The 19,586-nt window shown below is 42.0% G+C and overlaps 1 protein-coding gene across 2 annotated transcripts in view; it reads right to left on the bottom strand.

The window, feature by feature from the left end:
- The window catches only part of poc1a (POC1 centriolar protein A), a 99,795-nt gene that overhangs the window by 75,506 nt on the left and 4,703 nt on the right, over positions 1-19,586 (bottom strand). For both annotated transcript variants that reach the window (XM_084394945.1, XM_084394946.1), the window contains exons 2-4: positions 13,374-13,458; positions 12,902-13,073; positions 1,256-1,435 (exon numbers count right to left, since the gene is read on the bottom strand). In XM_084394945.1, coding sequence (XP_084251071.1) covers positions 1,256-1,435; positions 12,902-13,073; positions 13,374-13,458 — 437 coding nt within the window. The remainder of the gene's footprint in view (positions 1-1,255; positions 1,436-12,901; positions 13,074-13,373; positions 13,459-19,586) is intronic.

Here is a 19,586-nt window from a genome sequence, read left to right as displayed (position 1 = left end):
GTTTATTTCACTATGAACTGGACGATCGAAAGGGCAAAATCATTTAATCTTAATTTTACAAAAATATAGGCCTATTGTATATAACGAAATGTAATAATGTTATTTAATGAATATAAAGTAATATGAATAAAACACGAATTTAAGTAAAACCACGGCCTCTGGTAAAACACTAGCCTACTATCGGAACACTATTTAATTCTGGAAGGAGAAGCTTATAGGCCTACCAACAAACCTGCCACATTTTTTAGAAATGGCAAAAAATACATTCGTCTTATATTTTTCAAATATTTAAAACACACAAATTCATAGGGCATTCTATCGGTTATATCGATATTTTGTGTTATTCTGCACTTAGAAGGAAATGTGCCGAGTTAAGCCAATACGACCTTGATTCTTTTCCTTGTTTAATAACTCCTTTTGAGCATAAGAATTGGATTAAATGATCCGTGCTGAATTCGTCTGGTCTGACTCAGTTCATCATTGATTGGGAGAGAACAGTTCAAACTTACTGGCTGTGGAAATCAGTGGGCGTGTCTCATTATACTATAAGCAAAACGTCGTAAAATAGCGCGCGCTCTGTGCAACCAAAACGGCATTTTTTTACGGCGTCATATGGCGAGATGAACGGCGTAAAAAGCGGCGCTTTCCATGCACACTAAAACACCGTCAAATACGCCGTCATTGACGTATTTCGTGCATTTTTTACGCCGTTTGTAATTACAACGCCGTATTTTGCGCCGTCAAATGCGGTTTAAAACGCCGTATTTGACGGCGTTTGGCTGTAAACGCGATTAATCTATAGCGTAATTCTGAGCCACATGGCTTGCCATACAGAACACGCCAGATCACGTCAGAACATGCCAGAACACGCAAGATCATGTCAGAATACGCCAGAACACGTCACTGATGCCATTTTCGTATCTGTAAGCTATATCGGTTAACATTAGTTATTGCAGTGAGAACTAACATGAATTAACAATGAACAATTGTTTTTTTATTAACTAACATTAAAAAATATATAAATTCTGTTAAGAAATATATTCCTCAATTTAGCTAATACAAGATGAGACCTTACTGTAACGTGCTTCCAGTGATAATTTGTCTAAAAACAATATAAAAAAGCTTTTTGTGGCATGACTCTCAGTGATTAGTGACCAGTGATTAGTGAACAGTAATTAGTGAACAGTGATTAGTGATTAGTGAACAGTGATTAGTGAACAGTGATTAGTGAAGAACAGTGATTAGTGAACAGTACCTGGCGCAGCGCACCCAGTTGATGTGCTGGTTGAGGGAGAAGAGGAACTTCTGGCGATGGACGGTCCAGACTTTGATGCTCTTGTCATCAGATGCGGTGACGAGTGTCTGACCATCACTGGAGAAGCTCACGCTGCGCACCGTTCCTGTATGAGCCCTGAACACCGTGGACTCGCCTTTCCTGGACACAACACACACACATCACATCTAAACACACACACTTCTTATAGTTTTCCTTCTATAGAAAAGCTTTCTTCGGTTTCCCAATGTCTATTAGCTTTTGATTAATATATCAAAACACACTATCATTCAAAAGTCTGGGCTAAGATTGTTTGTATTCATCAAGGACGCATTTAACTGATCAAAAGTGACATTAAAGACATTTATAATGTTACAAAAGATACATTTGAGATTGTCTAGGGAATTAATGAAATAAGCTCATGTTACTCATTATGAAAACTGTTGTGTTTTTAAATAAGGAGCTCAAGATGAGCTTCAGATCTGGTCCAGATCTCCAGTTTATCTGGAGGCGGATCTCAGTGTAAAGCATCGGACAGATGATGAGACTCAGACAACATGATTATTATCAGTTATTTCTGTCCCAACACCCACATGCACATCTCACCGGCTGAGAGAAGAGGCTTATGGGAGCATTAGTCACTGGCAGAACAGAAGGCTTGAAGAGCATATGAGCCTCATAAAGATCATCCGTGTAATCTAAACATTACAGGGACTCGTGTGGAAACGCCATGAATCTAGAACAGGAAACTAAACGTGTGCAAAGACCAGACATGCGCATGTTTGAGGCACACGCACTACATGATTCAGTCCAGCCCTGCAGGATTCAGAGAAACTACTGAATAATAACGAAATAAACAAATATTCGAATACAATATTCCTGAAAAATGCCCCTCCCAAGACGGGACGAAACCTGTCTGAAAACAGACTTCAGCTTCAAAAAACTCTCCAGACAGATTTGACATTATTAATAGTCTTTTTGCCTGTTGACATGAACATATTGGATCATGGGTAGGATGTGATAAATGTAATTCGGTCATTCATTGTCAAATCAGCCAAATTTTAGAAACTTACTCTGCTAAAACGTTTGATTTTGTTAATATTTACTTTGAATAAAGACATAAATAGTGATGAAAGTCAAAATATTAAATGTCATGGATGAATATTTACTGAGTAACACAATAAGTATCAGCTGTGTGCAAATTCAACAATCTGCAGATGGAGCTGTATATTTAATATTGAGATCATATTGAGATATTTTGAGATTACATTGAGATACACTCACCTAAAGGATTATTAGGAACACCATACTAATACTGTGTTTGACCCCCTTTCGCCTTCAGAACTGCCTTAATTCTACGTGGCATTGATTCAACAAGGTGCTGAAAGCATTCTTTAGAAATGTTGGCCCATATTGATAGGATAGCATCTTGCAGTTGATGGAGATTTGTGGGATGCACATCCAGGGCACGAAGCTCCCGTTCCACCACATCCCAAAGATGCTCTATTGGGTTGAGATCTGGTGACTGTGGGGGCCATTTTAGTACAGTGAACTCATTGTCATGTTCAAGAAACCAATTTGAAATGATTCGAGCTTTGTGACATGGTGCATTATCCTGCTGGAAGTAGCCATCAGAGGATGGGTACATGGTGGTCATAAAGGGATGGACATGGTCAGAAACAATGCTCAGGTAGGCCGTGGCATTTAAACGATACCCAGTTGGAACTAAGGGGCCTAAAGTGTGCCAAGAAAACATCCCCCACACCATTACACCACCACCACCAGCCTGCACAGTGGTAACAAGGCATGATGGATCCATGTTCTCATTCTGTTTACGCCAAATTCTGACTCTACCATCTGAATGTCTCAACAGAAATCGAGACTCATCAGACCAGGCAACATTTTTCCAGTCTTCAACTGTCCAATTTTGGTGAGCTCGTGCAAATTGTAGCCTCTTTTTCCTATTTGTAGTGGAGATGAGTGGTACCCGGTGGGGTCTTCTGCTGTTGTAGCCCATCCGCCTCAAGGTTGTGCGTGTTGTGGCTTCACAAATGCTTTGCTGCATACCTCGGTTGTAACGAGTGGTTATTTCAGTCAAAGTTGCTCTTCTATCAGCTTCAATCAGTCGGCCCATTCTCCTCTGACCTCTAGCATCAACAAGGCATTTTCGCCCACAGGACTGCCGCATACTGGATGTTTTTCCCTTTTCACACCATTCTTTGTAAACCCTAGAAATGGTTGTGCATGAAAATCCCAGTAACTGAGCAGATTGTGAAATACTCAGACCGGCCCGTCTGGCACCAACGACCATGCCACGCTCAAAATTGCTTAAATCACCTTTCTTTCCCATTCTGACATTCAGTTTGGAGTTTAGGAGATTGTCTTGACCAGGACCACACCCCTAAATGCATTGAAGCAACTGCCATGTGATTGGTTGATTAGATAATTGCATTAATGAGAAATTGAACAGGTGTTCCTAATAATCCTTTAGGTGAGTGTATATTGAGATAATACTGAGATTATATTGAGTTATATTGGGCTATATTGAGTTAATATTGAGATATATTAAGATAATATTGAGATTGAGATTATTTTGAGATATATTGAAATTATATTGAGATATAGTGAGATATATTGAGATTACAGAGATATATTTAGTTGTATTGAATTTATATTGAGATATATTGAAATTATATTGAGATTATCTTGAGATATATTGAGATTATGAGATATATTGAAATTATATTGAGATACTATTGAGATTATATTGAGATATATTCAGTGGAGTATAACGTATAACGTTGTTATAGCGTTGTTGTGTTTGGAGCTCCGTCGAATTAATTCAGAAACCTTGTTTTTCTTCTTTACACTCTTTTACAAACGAACTTTTTCATTTTTATAGCGTGTGAACATATCTGGAATACTATTCTCCTTAAAAAACAATCGGATTGCTCTGATATCGCTACATATATCCAACCTTTCGAACTTCCGCTACTAGCCTTAGCCCGCTAGCATTACACGCGTGGTCGCGCCTATCGATCGACTTATTTACACCCGTATCACTGAAAGCTATAATTCGCCATTATAGCACATCTGCTATAATGGCGAATATAACGGATGTGTGTCTAACGTTACCTTTGAGTGCAGGTGAGGACACATTCGAGCTGCATTCTGTGCAGTTAGAGCTGGAATCCGTGGAGAAGCAGATCCGCGACCTACTAGTGAGAAAGGCCGAGCTACGAGATCGACGTTTCGCGCTTGAAACATCACGCGCCGATGCTCAAAAGTCAGTGGTTAGTAACCTTTTGACTCCGACCTCGTCTACTCCATGTGTTTCTCTGCCCAGGATGCGATCATCCCTGGTTTCATTCACTCCGGCACCGACACAACAACATGGACCCTGGATGATTCCACAGCGGAAGACGCGGGCCAGGACCAGAGCTAGGACCTCTCCGCCCCTCCCGGCCTTCGAGATCTCCACCCAGAACCGCTTCTCCCCTCTACGCGAGACGGAATGCGACGCTGTGATCATCGGCAGTTCCATCGTCCGGCATGTCCGTGCTACCATAGGTAAAGGTAAGGTTCGCACTCACTGCTTTCCTGGTGCTCGTGTTCTCGATGTCGCTGCACAGGTTCCCGGGATTCTGAACGGTGACGAGCCCGTCGGAGCTGTCGTGCTGCACGCGGGAACGAACGACATCAGGCTACGGCAGTCGGAGGTTCTGAAGAAGGACTACAGGAGCCTGATCGAGACGGTACGCAGCACATCGCCTGAAACAACGATCATCGTGTCTGGACCGCTTCCCACCTACCGACTAGGACACGAAAGGTTCAGTAGATTATTTGCTCTAAATGAATGGTTAATGTCATGGTGTAATGAACAGAGACTGCTCTTTGTAAATAATTGGAATCTTTTCTGGGAGCGACCTAGGCTCTTCCGTGCTGATGGCCTTCACCCCAGCAGAATCGGAGCGGCTATTCTGTCGGACAACATCTCCAAGACGCTACACACCATATGACTAGTAAGTCAAAGTCCAAATCACACTCTTTGCTGTCCAAACTTAATTGATATAAGTACCAATGTAGAACATTATATTGAAACTGTGTCTATTCCTCGTTTAGTGAGATCAAATAATAAATCTACTGCAGGATCTAAGAAAAATCTAATTGTGATTAAACCAGAAAATCTCAATATTAGTGAACAAAAACAATTTATAAAGCTAGGTCTTTTAAACATCAGATCGCTTACACCTAAGGCGGTTATTGTAAATGAAATGGTCACAGATAATAGTTTCGATGTACTTTGCCTTACTGAAACCTGGCTTAAACCAAATGATTATTTCGGTCTTAATGAGTCTACTCCACCTGGATACTGTTACAAGCATGAGCCCCGTCTGATTGGTCGTGGCGGTGGTGTTGCTATAATCTATAAAGATATTCTTACTGTTACTCAGAAAACAGGTCACAGGTTTAATTCGTTTGAAGTACTTGTGCTAAATGTTACTCTCTTAGATGTAAGAAAGAAATCCATATTATCTCTAGCCTTGGCTACCGTATATAGACCGCCTGGGCCTTACGCTGATTTCCTAAAAGAGTTTGCAGACTTTCTCTCAGATCTTTTGGTCAATGTCGATAAAGCATTAATTGTTGGAGATTTTAACATACACGTAGATAATTCAAATGATGCTTTAGGGGCTGCGTTTACAGATTTATTAAACTCCTTTGGGGTCAAGCAAAACGTAACTGGTCCCACTCATCGTCTTAATCATACGCTAGATTTAATTATATCACATGGAGCCGATCCAACCGATATAGATATTATACCGCAAAGTGATGAAGTCACTGACCATTACATGGTCACTTGCATACTACGTACCGCTGAAATTTGTCATGTTGCGCCGCGTTATCGACCAGGCAGAACAATCCTTCCAACAACTACAGATCATTTCTCAAATAGCTTACCTGATCTGTCTCAGCTGCTCAGTGAACCCAAACAAACAGATGAACTAGAGGAAATGACTAGCACTATGAGCACCATTTTCTCTAGTACATTAGACATCGTTGCACCAATTAGATTAAAAAAGGTTAGAGAGAAAACTAAAGCACCATGGTACAACAGTGTTACGCATGTTCTAAAGAGAGAAACTCGTAATTTAGAGCGTAAATGGAAACAAACTAATCTAGAGGTCTTTAGAATCGCGTGGAAAGACAGTATGTCACGTTATAAAAAGGCCCTAAAAGCAGCCAGGGCTGAGCATCTCCGCAAACTAATAGAAAACAACCAAAACAATCCAAGGTTTTTATTTAACACCGTCGCTAGACTAACAAATAAACAGACGTTACCGGAGCAAAATATTCTGTCACAGTGTAGTAGTAATGATTTTATGAATTTCTTCACTGAGAAAATAGAAAGCATCAGAAACACAATTGTAAATGTACAATCTTTAATGGTGTCTTATGATTCAGCCTCAATTATCACCCCGCAAGAACAATTACAGCGCTTTGCAACTATAGGACAGGAAGAGTTAAATAAACTTATCATTGCATCTAAACCAACAACGTGTTTATTAGATCCAATACCAACTAAACTACTGAAACAAGTGTTACCTGTAGTGGAAGAGCCTCTTCTCAACATTATTAACTCGTCTTTATCCTTAGGTCATGTTCCAAGAATATTCAAGTTGGCAGTTATAAAACCTCTTATTAAGAAACCACAATTAGATCATAATAACCTAGCAAATTACAGACCCATTTCAAATCTTCCATTTATGTCTAAAATACTAGAAAAAGTTGTGTCCGCTCAATTGTGTTCTTTCTTGCAAGAAAATGATATCTATGAGAAGTTTCAGTCAGGATTCAGACCGCACCATAGCACAGAAACTGCGCTCGTTAAAATCACAAATGATTTACTTTTAGCTTCTGACCAAGGCTGTATCTCAATACTAGTTTTACTTGATCTTAGTGCTGCGTTCGATACTATAGATCACACAATACTCTTAGACCGACTACAAAACTACACTGGTGTTCAGGGACAGGCATTAAACTGGTTTAGATCGTACTTATCAGACCGTTACCATTTTGTCTGCGTAAATGGGGAAAAATCGAAGATAACGTCAGTAAACTACGGTGTACCGCAAGGATCTGTGTTAGGCCCTCTGCTATTCTCAATATATATGCTGCCACTTGGTAATATTATAAGAAAACATGGAATTAATTTCCACTGTTATGCTGATGACACTCAATTATATATTTCATCACGACCAGATGAAAACGCTAAATTATCTAAATTAACAGAGTGTGTTAAAGATATAAAATACTGGATGACATGTAATTTTCTGCTATTAAATTCAGATAAAACGGAGGTATTACTTATTAGTCCAAAAAACTGCCCACAAAACCTCTTACAATACAACTTTAACATCGTAGGATGTCCTGTTACTTTATCCTCTACAGTAAAAGACCTGGGTGTTATATTAGACCGCAACTTGTCTTTTGAAAATCATATTTCATATGTTACAAGAACAGCCTTTTTCCACCTTAGAAACATTGCTAAGCTACGTAACATGCTATCTGTTTCTGATGCAGAAAAGTTAGTTCATGCATTCATGACCTCGAGACTAGATTACTGTAATGCTTTATTAGCCGGTTGTCCTGCATCCTCAATAAACAAGCTACAGTTAGTCCAAAATGCCGCCGCTAGAGTTCTTACTAGATCAAGAAAATACGATCATATAACACCAATTCTGTCGTCTCTACATTGGTTACCTATAAAGTTCCGTATCAATTACAAAGTATTGCTACTGACCTATAAAGCCCTAAATGGTTTAGCTCCCGTGTATTTAACGGAACTTCTATCGCCCTACAATCCATCGCGCTCTTTAAGATCACTAAATTCGAGGCTTCTGGTCATTCCTAGGATATCTAAGTCCACTACAGGAGGGAGAGCTTTTTCACATTTAGCTCCTAAACTCTGGAATGGCCTTCCTGATATTGTTCGAGGCTCAGACTCGCTGTCCCAGTTTAAAACTAGATTAAAGACGCATCTCTTCAGCCAGGCATTCACATAATACTTACATTTTATACTACAGTTGAGACGACTCGACGCGGGCGATGTTTATGCCCTAAATCAATACATGATTAACTAACTGTATTTCTCTATGTACATTTCTGAAATGCACTTTCTGTAAAGCTGCTTTGAAACAATATGTATTGTGAAAAGCGCTATACAAATAAATTTGAATTTGAATTTGAATTTGAATATATTGAGATACTATTGAGATTATATTGAGATGTATTGAGATTATATTGAGATATATCGAGATGTTTTGAGATCATGTCATGTCATGTCATCTTCTTCCGCTTATCCGGGGCTGGGTCACGGTGGTAGCAGTCTAAGCAGAGATGCCCAGACTTCCCTCTCCCTAGACACTTCCTCTAGCTCTTCCGCGGGGACACCGAGGTGTTCCCAGGCCAGCCGGGAGACATAGTCTCTCCAGTGTGTCCTAGATCTTCCCCGGGGTCTCCTCCCAGTGGGACGCGCCCGGAACACATTCCCGGGAAGGCGTCCAGGAGGCATCCGGAACAGATGCCCAAGCCACCTCAGCTGACCCCTCTCGATGTGGAGGAGCAGCGGCTCTATCTGACCGAGCTTCTCACCCTATCTCTAAGGGATCGCCCAGCCACCCTGCGGAGAAAGCTCATTTCGGCCGCCTGTATCCGGGATCTTGTCCTTTCGGTCATGACCCAAAGCTCATGACCATAGGTGAGAGTAGGAACGTAGATTGACCGGTAAATCGAGAGCTTCGCCTTGCGGCTCAGCTCTTTCTTCACCACGACAGACCGTCTGTCAATCTCCCGTTCCATCCTTCCCTCACTCATGAACAAAACCCCAAGATACTTAAACTCCTCCACTTGAGGCAGGAACTCTCCACCAACCTGAAGTGGGCAAGCCACCCTTTTCCGACTGAGGACGATGGCCTCGGATTTGGAGGTGCTGATTCTCATCCCAGCCGCTTCACACTCGGCTGCAAACCGTCCCAGTGCATGCCGAAGGTCCTGGTCTGAAGGGGCCAACACGACAACATCATCCGCAAAGAGCAGAGATGAAATCGTGTTGTCCCCAAACCTGACACCCTCAGGCCCCTGGCTGCGCCTAGAAATTCTGTCCATAAAAATTATGAACAGAACCGGTGACAAAGGGCAGCCCTGCCGGAGTCCAACATGCACCGGGAAGAAATCTGACTTACTGCCGGCAATGCGAACCAAGCTCCTGCTCCGGTCGTACAGGGACCGGACAGCCCTTAGCAAAGGACCCCGGACCCCATACTCCCGGAGCACCCTCCACAGGCCGCCGCGAGGTACACAGTCGAATGCCTTCTCCAAATCCACAAAGCACATGTGGACTGGTTGGGCAAACTCCCATGAACCCTCCAGCACCCTGTTTTGAGATTATATAGAGATACAGTGAGGAAAATAAGTATTTGAACACCCTGCTATTTTGCAAGTTCTCCCACTTAGAAATCATGGAGGGGTCTGAAATTGTCATCGTAGGTGCATGTCCACTGTGAGAGACATAATCTAAAAAAAAAAATCCAGAAATCACAATGTATGATTTTTTTAACTATTTATTTGTATGATACAGCTGCAAATAAGTATTTGAACACCTGAGAAAATCAATGTTAATATTTGGTACAGTAGCCTTTGTTTGCAATTACAGAGGTCAAACGTTTCCTGTAGTTTTTCACCAGGTTTGCACACACTGCAGGAGGGATTTTGGCCCACTCCTCCACACAGATCTTCTCTAGATCAGTCAGGTTTCTGGGCTGTCGCTGAGAAACACGGAGTTTGAGCTCCCTCCAAAGATTCTCTATTGGGTTTAGGTCTGGAGACTGGCTAGGCCACGCCAGAACCTTGATATGCTTCTTACAGAGCCACTCCTTGGTTATCCTGGCTGTGTGCTTCGGGTCATTGTCATGTTGGAAGACCCAGCCTCGACCCATCTTCAATGCTCTAACTGAGGGAAGGAGGTTGTTCCCCAAAATCTCGCAATACATGGCCCCGGTCATCCTCTCCTTAATACAGTGCAGTCGCCCTGTCCCATGTGCAGAAAAACACCCCCAAAGCATGATGCTACCACCCCCATGCTTCACAGTAGGGATGGTGTTCTTGGGATGGTACTCATCATTCTTCTTCCTCCAAACATGTTTAGTGGAATTGTGACCAAAAAGTTCTATTTTGGTCTCATCTGACCACATGACTTTCTCCCATGAATCCTCTGGATCATCCAAATGGTCATTGGCAAACTTAAGACGGGCCTTGACATGTGCTGGTTTAAGCAGGGGAACCTTCCGTGCCATGCATGATTTCAAACCATGACGTCTTAGTGTATTACCAACAGTAACCTTGGAAACGGTGGTCCCAGCTCTTTACAGGTCATTGACCAGCTCCTCCCGTGTAGTTCTGGGCTGATTTCTCACCTTTCTTAGGATTATTGAGACCCCACGAGGTGAGATCTTGCATGGAGCCCCAGTCCGAGGGAGATTGACAGTCATGTTTAGCTTCTTCCATTTTCTAATGATTGCTCCAACAGTGGACCTGCTTGGCAATTTCCCCGTAGCCCTTTCCAGCCTTGTGGAGGTGTACAATTTTGTCTCTAGTGTCTTTGGACAGCTCTTTGGTCTTGGCCATGTTAGTAGTTGGATTCTTACTGACAGGCTGAGGCTAGCAGATGACAGGAGGGTATATTGAGATATACTGAGATTATATTAATATACCCCTGCTTATATCTCTGAGTTAATTAACAAAGCAAACTCATCTTCCTGTCATCTTGATCCTGCTCCTACTACTCTACTCAAAAAATGTGCACCCGTTATTTCACCGTCGATTTCACTTCTCATCACTCAACTTCTAAGCACTGGGGTTGTTCCTCTGGAACTTAAAACTGCTGCCGTCACTCCTGTCCTAAAGAAACCTGGCCTCGACCCCTCTGACATGGCCAACTATCGACCTATTTCTAATTTACCATTTCTTTCAAAACTGCTTGAGAAAGTGGTTGCTGCTCAACTTCAAACTCCCTTGTCATCCAACAACCTTTATGAATGTTTTCAATCTGGTTTTCGCACCCTTCACAGCACTGAGACTGCACTTCTTAGGGTTGTTAATGATCTCCTTGTGGCCACTGACTCCGGCTCCACCAGTATTCTAATTCTCCTAGACATTTCCTCTGCATTTGATTCAATCTCTCATAGTATTCTCATTTCACGACTCTCTGCTCTTGGTATTTCTGGAACTGCCCTATCCTGGTTCACCTCCTACCTGTCTGATCGCCAGCATTACATCTCCATCCGCCAGTCAAAGTCCACTTCTGCCTCTGTCCTGCACGGTGTTCCTCAGGGTTCTGTTCTTGGGCCTCTTCTCTTCATTATCTACATGCTTCCACTAGGTGATTTCATCCGTCATCATGGCTTTAAATTCCACTGTTATGCAGACGATACCCAACTATACATCCATTCCCAACGCAATGCTCCTTTCCCAACGCTTTCCATATCAGCTTGTATTGATGAAATAAATGCTTGGATGACCAGTAATTTTCTCAAACTCAACACAGACAAAACAGATTTACTTCTTATTGGTTCACCTCAAACTACATCCCGGGTCTGTGTTGACAATTTCAATATTGCTGGAGTTCCGGTTCAACCTTCCACCACTGTCAAAAACCTGGGTATAATCTTTGATTCCTCTCTTTCCTTTCTTCCTCACATCTCCTCTCTCACTAAATCTGCCTTCTTCCACCTTCGCAATATTGCACGCTTACGTCCATTTCTTACCATCAGTGATGCTGAGACCCTAGTTCATGCTTTCCTCAGTTCACGGCTTGACTACTGCAATTCTCTTTTCTATGGCCTACCAAACTCATCATTAAATAAAATTCAATATCTCCAGAACTCTGCCACCAGAGTCCTCACTTACACTAAGAAATCTTCCCACATTACTCCCATCTTACGCAGTCTACATTGGTTACCCATCCGCTATCGCATTCAGTACAAGATACTCCTTATTACATTCAAAGCACTCCATGGTCTTGCCCCAAACTATATCTCTGACCTCATCCATACATACACACCTGTCCGCACACTTAGATCATCTGATACCGGTCTGTTGACAATCCCACGGCACAAACTATCATCATTTGGTGGAAGGGCTTTTTGCACCGCTGCACCAACTCTTTGGAATTCAATTCCACAACAAATCCGCAATCTCTCATCACTACAAGACTTCAAAACCCACATTAAAACACATCTTTTTGTCACTTGTTTCCCTGACCCCTGAATGTTCTGATTCTATATGTACTATACCTCTACTATGTTATCCTTAACAGTTTATATGTATCGTCTCTATGTCATGTTTCTATGTTATGTGTAATTGTAATTATTGTAAAGCGACCTTGAGTCCTCAGAAAGGCGCTATATAAAATAAACATATTATTATTATTATTATTATATTGAAATATATTGAGATTGTATTGTGATTATATTGAGATTATATTGAGATATATTGAGATTATATTGAGATATACTGAGATTATATTGAGATTATGTTGAGATTATGTTGAGATATATTGAGACTCACACGCTGGGCACCCAGAGGCGCACCGTCTTGTCTCGGGAGGCTGAGGCCAGCAGATGACCGGAGGGAGAGAACTCAACACTCGTCACCGCATCCTTGTGTCCCACAAACCTGTAGGCCCTCGTCTGAGGCTTCATGTTCCAGATCATCACACACGCGTCCATGGAGCCCGAGGCTGAGAGGAACACACACACCCACACAAACACACACTCACATGAGGCTGAGAGAAACAGTGGAGACCAGTTAAACTCAGCATGAAAGAGAAGCTGCGCTGTTCTGCCACAATAACAAATGTGGGCGGGGCTTGATTGTGTCCGTGGGGAATTGATTGGATGGTTGTGGTTTGCTATTGGTGGATCTCCTGTGAGTGACAGGTTGCCCTGCCCTCTCTGAGATGTGTGTGTGTGTGTGTTTCTGTAGTCTGTGTGTGTGTGTGTGTGTTCCTGTAGTGTGTGTGTGAAGTGTGTGTGTGTACCGATCTGCTTGGTGCTGGTACTGAAGTCCAGGCTCGTGACATCATCTCTGTGACCCTTAAAGTGCCGCTCCAGCGTCGGGTCCTCCTGAAACACAATCACAGAAACATCAAACACAATTCTATTTGTGTGCAAAAAACTAACAAAAATAATGACTTTATTCAACAGTTTCTACTCTTCCATGTGAGTCTCTGACGCTGGTCACGTGACGCAGGATCCGGCCAATAGTGAGCCGGCGTTCTAACCAGGAAGTGTTTCACTGCGTTTACAACATCATCGTCATCAGAGACTCACAAGGAAGAAGAGATTGTTGAATAAAGTCGTTCTTTCTGGGGTGTTTTCGCGCACAGGAAGTATTCTCATCGCTTCATAGCATTAAGGTTGAGCCAGCGGAGTCACAGGGACTATTTTAACCATGTTTCTGGGCCTTGAAAGTGGTAATAACATTGCAGTCTATGGAGGACGGTCTTACGGGTTTGGGCCGACGTGAGGGAGAGTAACTGAGAGTAACTGAGAGAAACTGAGACTATGTTTGCGGGAGCAACTGAGAGTAACTGAGAGTAACTGAGAGTATGTTTGCGGGAGTAACTGAGAGAAACTGAGAGTATGTTTGCGGGAGTAACTGAGAGTAACTGAGAGAAACTGAGAGTAACTGAGAGAAACTGAGAGTAACTGAGAGTAACTGGGAGTAACTGAGAGAAACAGAGAGAAGCTGAGAGTAAATGAGAGAAACTGAGAGTAACTGAGAGTAACTGAGAGAAACTGAGAGTAACTGAGAGAAACTGAGAGAAACTGAGAGTAACTGAGAGAAACTGAGAGTAACTGAGAGTAACTGAGAGAAACTGAGAGTAACTGAGAGAAACTGAGAGTAACTGAGAGTAACTGAGAGAAACTGAGAGAAACTGAGAGTAACTGAGAGTAACTGAGAGAAACTGAGAGAAACTGAGAGTAACTGAGAGTAACTGAGAGAAACTGAGAGTAACTTGAGAGAAACTGAGAGTAACTGAGAGAAACTGAGAGAAACTGAGAGTAACTGAGAGTAACTGAGAGAAACTGAGAGTAACTGAGAGAAACTGAGAGTAACTGAGATAAACTGAAAGTAACTGAGAGAAACTGAGAGTAACAGAGAAACTGAGAGTAACTGAGAGAAACTGAGAGTAACTGAAAGTAACTGAGAGTAACTGGAAGTAACTGAGAGAAACTGAGAGTAACTGAGAGAAACTGAGAGTAACTGAAAGTAACTGAGAGTAACTTAGAGTAACTGAGAGAAACTGAGAGTAACTGAGAGTAACTGAAAGTAACTGAGAAACTGAGAGTAACTGAGAGTAACTGAGAGTAACTGAGAGAAACTGAGAGTAACTGAGAGTAACTGAGAGAAACTGAGAGTAACTGAAAGTAAATGAGAGTAACTGGAAGTAACTGAGAGAAACTGAGAGTAACTGAGAGAAACTGAGAGTAACTGAAAGTAACTGAGAGTAACTGAGAGTAACTGAGAGAAACTGAGAGTAACTGAGAGTAACTGAAAGTAACTGAGAAACTGAGAGTAACTGAGAGTAACTGAGAGTAACTGAGAGAAACTGAGAGTAACTGAGAGTAACTGAGAGAAATTGAGAGTAACTGAAAGTAACTGAGAGTAACTGAACTGTCCCACACTAACGTCCATGACAAAAACCTGTCATGAAAATGTTAAAGCTTTGTATCACAGACTGAAGTTTGATCTCATTTTAGCGCTCTGATGGTCTTCAGGGTCTCTTTCATCCGCAAATGACTTGCTGAATTTTTAAAAAAATGTCTCTTTGTCCAAATGGCATGAAACTTTGTACGGCTCTCAACCCTTTCCAGATCTACAAAAAAAATTCAATTGTAATGATATCTGTTTTCATGTTAGCGTGAAAAGAATAGTCACACTTGTGGTCTTCAGGGTCTCTGGAGACCCGCATAAAAACAGCGCAGAACACACACAGACAGAAATGAAGTGGCACACTTCTAACAATGCTAAAAACATTCACAATGCAAAATGATGATGCTCACACACACACACACACACACAGAGAGAGAGAGAGAGAGAGAGAGAGAGAGACAAAAGTTACTGCTTTATTTGCTCATTTGTTATTGCTGTTCAGTTCATTGCATTTTGATGTTCATGTCATGTATTTGTACTCAATATATAATATAACTGTATATCTGTTCTGTTAGTAACTGAAGTATAGATTACATTTGTACAATTATATGAAAAAAAAAAGTTTGAAATAAATAATAAACTCTAAAAACTCAACTTTTATTTTTTTTCAGGTTTTATTCTAATCATAATGTAACATTATTGAAAAAATACATAATTTCAGTACAAAAAAGGCTAAACTTTGACAAAAAAAAGTCATTTGTATTGTTATAATTGTGATCTCGTCATATTTAGATATGAATCCAACTGGAAAAACTTGTGAAAAGATATCTTTCAGTTAGTCCGGGGGTCGGCAACCCGCGGCTCTTAAGCGCCGCCCTAGTGGCTCCCTGGAGTTTTTCAAAAATATGAAAATGGAAAAAATATTTTTTGTTTTAATATAATTTCTGTAGGAGGAAAAACATGACAAACATTCTTAAAGTTTTTCAACGTTGTAAAAATAATACACGAATAAATAAAACGAAACATAATACATTAAAATTATAATGGGAACTAGATGTACCGCTATATTTTAAAAGACTGTCTGGAGTATTCCTGTGGATCATGGATAATTTAGATTTTTGTAATTATTTGCTATTACTATTTAAGTTTTATATCAAAAGTCATTAGTTTAGACACTTAACATCCGTAATGTGAAAATGTCACATTCATAACAGTGGTTTTCCCTACATAATGTATTATAAAAATGAGCTTCAAAAACACACTTATTGTGTTCAAGCAAGTCTTTTTCATGCTACATTGGTAGTTTGTTTAATAATTTACAGAGTTTGTAGGACACTTGTAAAGTGTGTGTATTTCATGTTATGTCCATAACGCTGCTAAAATGTATTCATAGGATGTAAAATATTATATGAAATGTGAGGATTTTGCAAGAATCAGAGGACAGAGGTTACATTAAAAGTTATGTCAATTAATTCACTGATACTAATTTTATCTATGTTTAAGGCATTGTATCTACCAATATAAGTCTAACTGTCACATGCATAATGTTGAAACTGTTGTATAATAAAAGGGAAGAACAAATAAATAATAATATAAACTATATATTTTCTGAAAGCGTAGACTCTCAGGATGTGATCTAACATGGCATGAAACATGTCCCACCCACCTCATTAGTATACTGCCCAAGCATAACACATTGGCTATTGGTAAATCGGGTATATGGCTGATACCTAAAAAAAGTAGTAGTATGTGCATGTCTGTCTGTGTGTGTGTGTGTGTATGTGTGTGTGTTTGTGTATGTGTGTGTCTGTGTGTGTCTGTGCGTGTATGTATGCGTGCGTACATGTGTGTGCGCGTGTGTGTTTGTGTGTGTGTGTCTGTGCGTGTGGATGTCAGTGTGTGTGCATGCTTGCGTTTGTTTGTATTCCTGCATGTGTGTGTGTGACAGTATCATCCTAAACCAGCAACCCTTCGCTCAACAGCACCATCTACAGGCCGATGAGTGTACAGTCACTAAATGTGCACATAAATGAATTTATTTTATACCCCCCCATGGATGAAATTCTACGAAACTTAGCATACCCCCAGAGGATGTCAAGTTAATCATACACATGAAATATGGTGCAGTTCTGAACATCTCAACTGAAGATAGGGGCGATTAAAGCAGAATAATATTGCATTTTCATTTTTTATGGGAAGGGGCGCAAATCACTAATGAGTGATTATAGGCTAGGTTGATGTGGGCCCTTAAGACCAACATACCATAAAAATTTCTTCATCCTCAGTGCCACGGTTCAGGTAGTTATTTAGGAAAAACTGAATTTTTTGGGTTTGGGGGGGGCCCAGCGCGGGGGGGGGGGGGAGTGGCCCCCGGGGACCAAACGAAATTTTTCTGTAAAAGTCTAGTGGGGCTACATGCCCACCAAATTTCATGTTCCCCGGTGTTTCGGTGTCCCTGGTATCGTTGACGAAAGTAGATGACAAAAAAAAAAAACTTTGACAATCCCTATATGACCGCTTTCGCTAGCTATGCTAGCGGCGGTCATAATTAAACTTAAAGCACCATCGTACAGCAGAGTAGTCACGTGGTGCGTCATTCTCTCCAGGATGTGCTGCAGGTAAAATAAACATTTAATCATGAATGCTCATTATGTATTTGTAGCCTACTTATCATTTTGATACTAGGGGGCTAATAAAGCTAATATAGACACTTACAGCATGTGTTGCCTTCATTATAAGGCTTATTTAAGGCTTTTAATTTTTTGCGGCTCCAGACAGAATTTTTTTTTTTTTTTTTTTGTCCAATATGGCTCTTTCAACATTTTGGGTTGCCGACCCCTCAGTTAGTCGAATAGCAAACAGTGGAGCTCTATAGCCATCTAGTGGCTAAAATTATATTTTTTTACTTTTAAAACTACATTTTCCAAAATATGGGCAAAAATTTTACACTAAACCATGTCAAATTATTAGGGGTGTAACGATTCATCAACTAGATCGATGTATCGATTTATATTCCTACGATCCAACTACATCGATCTGTGCTCGGCAAGTTGGCCTTCCGGACGACATATATCGATCTAACATCGTTTTAAAAGGTAATGAATCGATTGTATCGATACTAGGAAATAACGCATTGGATTTAAGCACGTCAGACTTTATATGGATGTTTTTTCTTAGCACTTTTAATGATAAAGGCGTTAAACGTTACTCGATTCAGTCTGCCTATCTGTGACGTCGTCGCCATGCGTGACGCGCCAGCAGCAGCACAAAGACAACAAGCAGCGCAAAGTCTCTCACCTCAGAAAAACGGACTGTCCTGTCTCTCAGCCGCTGTACTGCAGTAGCGCGCACTCTTCAATTGCACGCGCAAATGCGCCGGCGCGCGCTGTATCACTTCACTAAGCGCAAAAGAAATACGAGCATGCAACGTCGTAAATTAGTAAGTTAAGAAATAAAAGTAAAATACCAATAAATTACGTTATTGGTACGTCATGTGTGTTGCTATTTATCAGGAGCAGTTTCCATGTTTCTTTACCAGTTCTTCTAAGTATTGTGTATCACCATGGTAGCCTAATTGTTGTTTGTTTCCATAACAAAATGCCACTTACTGGTTATTTTGTATATTTTTATATGACTGTGGTGGTACATACCAAGATTGTATTAACAAAAACTAGTTTGGGACTAGTTTTGCCCCTCCTTGAACTGCCACCTTAACGTGGTGGAGGGGTTTGAGTACCCGAATGACCCTAGGAGCTATGTTGTCCGGGGCTTTATGCCCCTGGTAGGGTCTCCCAAGGCAAACAGGTCCTAGGCGACGGGTCAGACTAAGAGCGGTTCAGAAACCCCTTATGAAGAAATTAAATCTAAGGACCGTGACGTCGCCCGGTACGGCGCAGCCGGGGCCCCACCCTGGAGCCAGGCCTGGGGTTGGGGCTCTTATGCGAGCGCCTGGTGGCCGGGCCTCTCCCCATGGGGTCCGGCCGGGCTCAGCCCGAAGGAGCGACGTGGGGCCGCCTTCCCGTTGGCTCACCACCTACAGGAGGGACCGTAAGGGGCCGGTGCTTAGAGAATCGGGCGGCAGTCGAAGGCGGGGGCCTCGACAGCCCGATCCCTGGGCACGGAAACTAGCTCTAGGGACGTGGAACGTCACCCCGCTGGTGGGGAAGGAGCCTGAGATTGTGCGTGAGGTTGAGAGGTTCCGACTAGAGATAGTCGGGATCACCTCTACGCACAGCTTGGGCTCTGGAACCACACTCCTCGAGAGAGGATGGACTCTTCACCACTCTGGAGTTGCCCATGGTGAGAGGCGGCAGGCTGGTGTGGGTTTGCTTATAGCCCCCCAGCTCAGCAGCCTCACTGTCAAAAATGCTCGGGCATCTGTTCCGGATGCCTCCTGGACGCCTTCCCGGGAAGGTGTTCCAGGCGCGTCCCACTGGGAGGAGACCCCGGGGAAGACCTAGGACACGCTGGAGAGACTATGTCTCCCGGCTGGCCTGGGAACGCCTCGGTGTCCCCCCGGAAGAGCTGGAGGAAGTTTCTAGGGAGAGGGAAGTCTGGGGATCTCTGCTTAGACTGCTGCCCCCGCGACCCGGCC

The sequence above is a fragment of the Rutilus rutilus genome, assembly GCF_951802725.1.
Source record: "Rutilus rutilus genome assembly, chromosome: 22".
NCBI classification, from domain to species: Eukaryota; Metazoa; Chordata; class Actinopteri; order Cypriniformes; family Leuciscidae; genus Rutilus; species Rutilus rutilus.
This window is presented reverse-complemented; position numbering and strand designations above follow the sequence as displayed.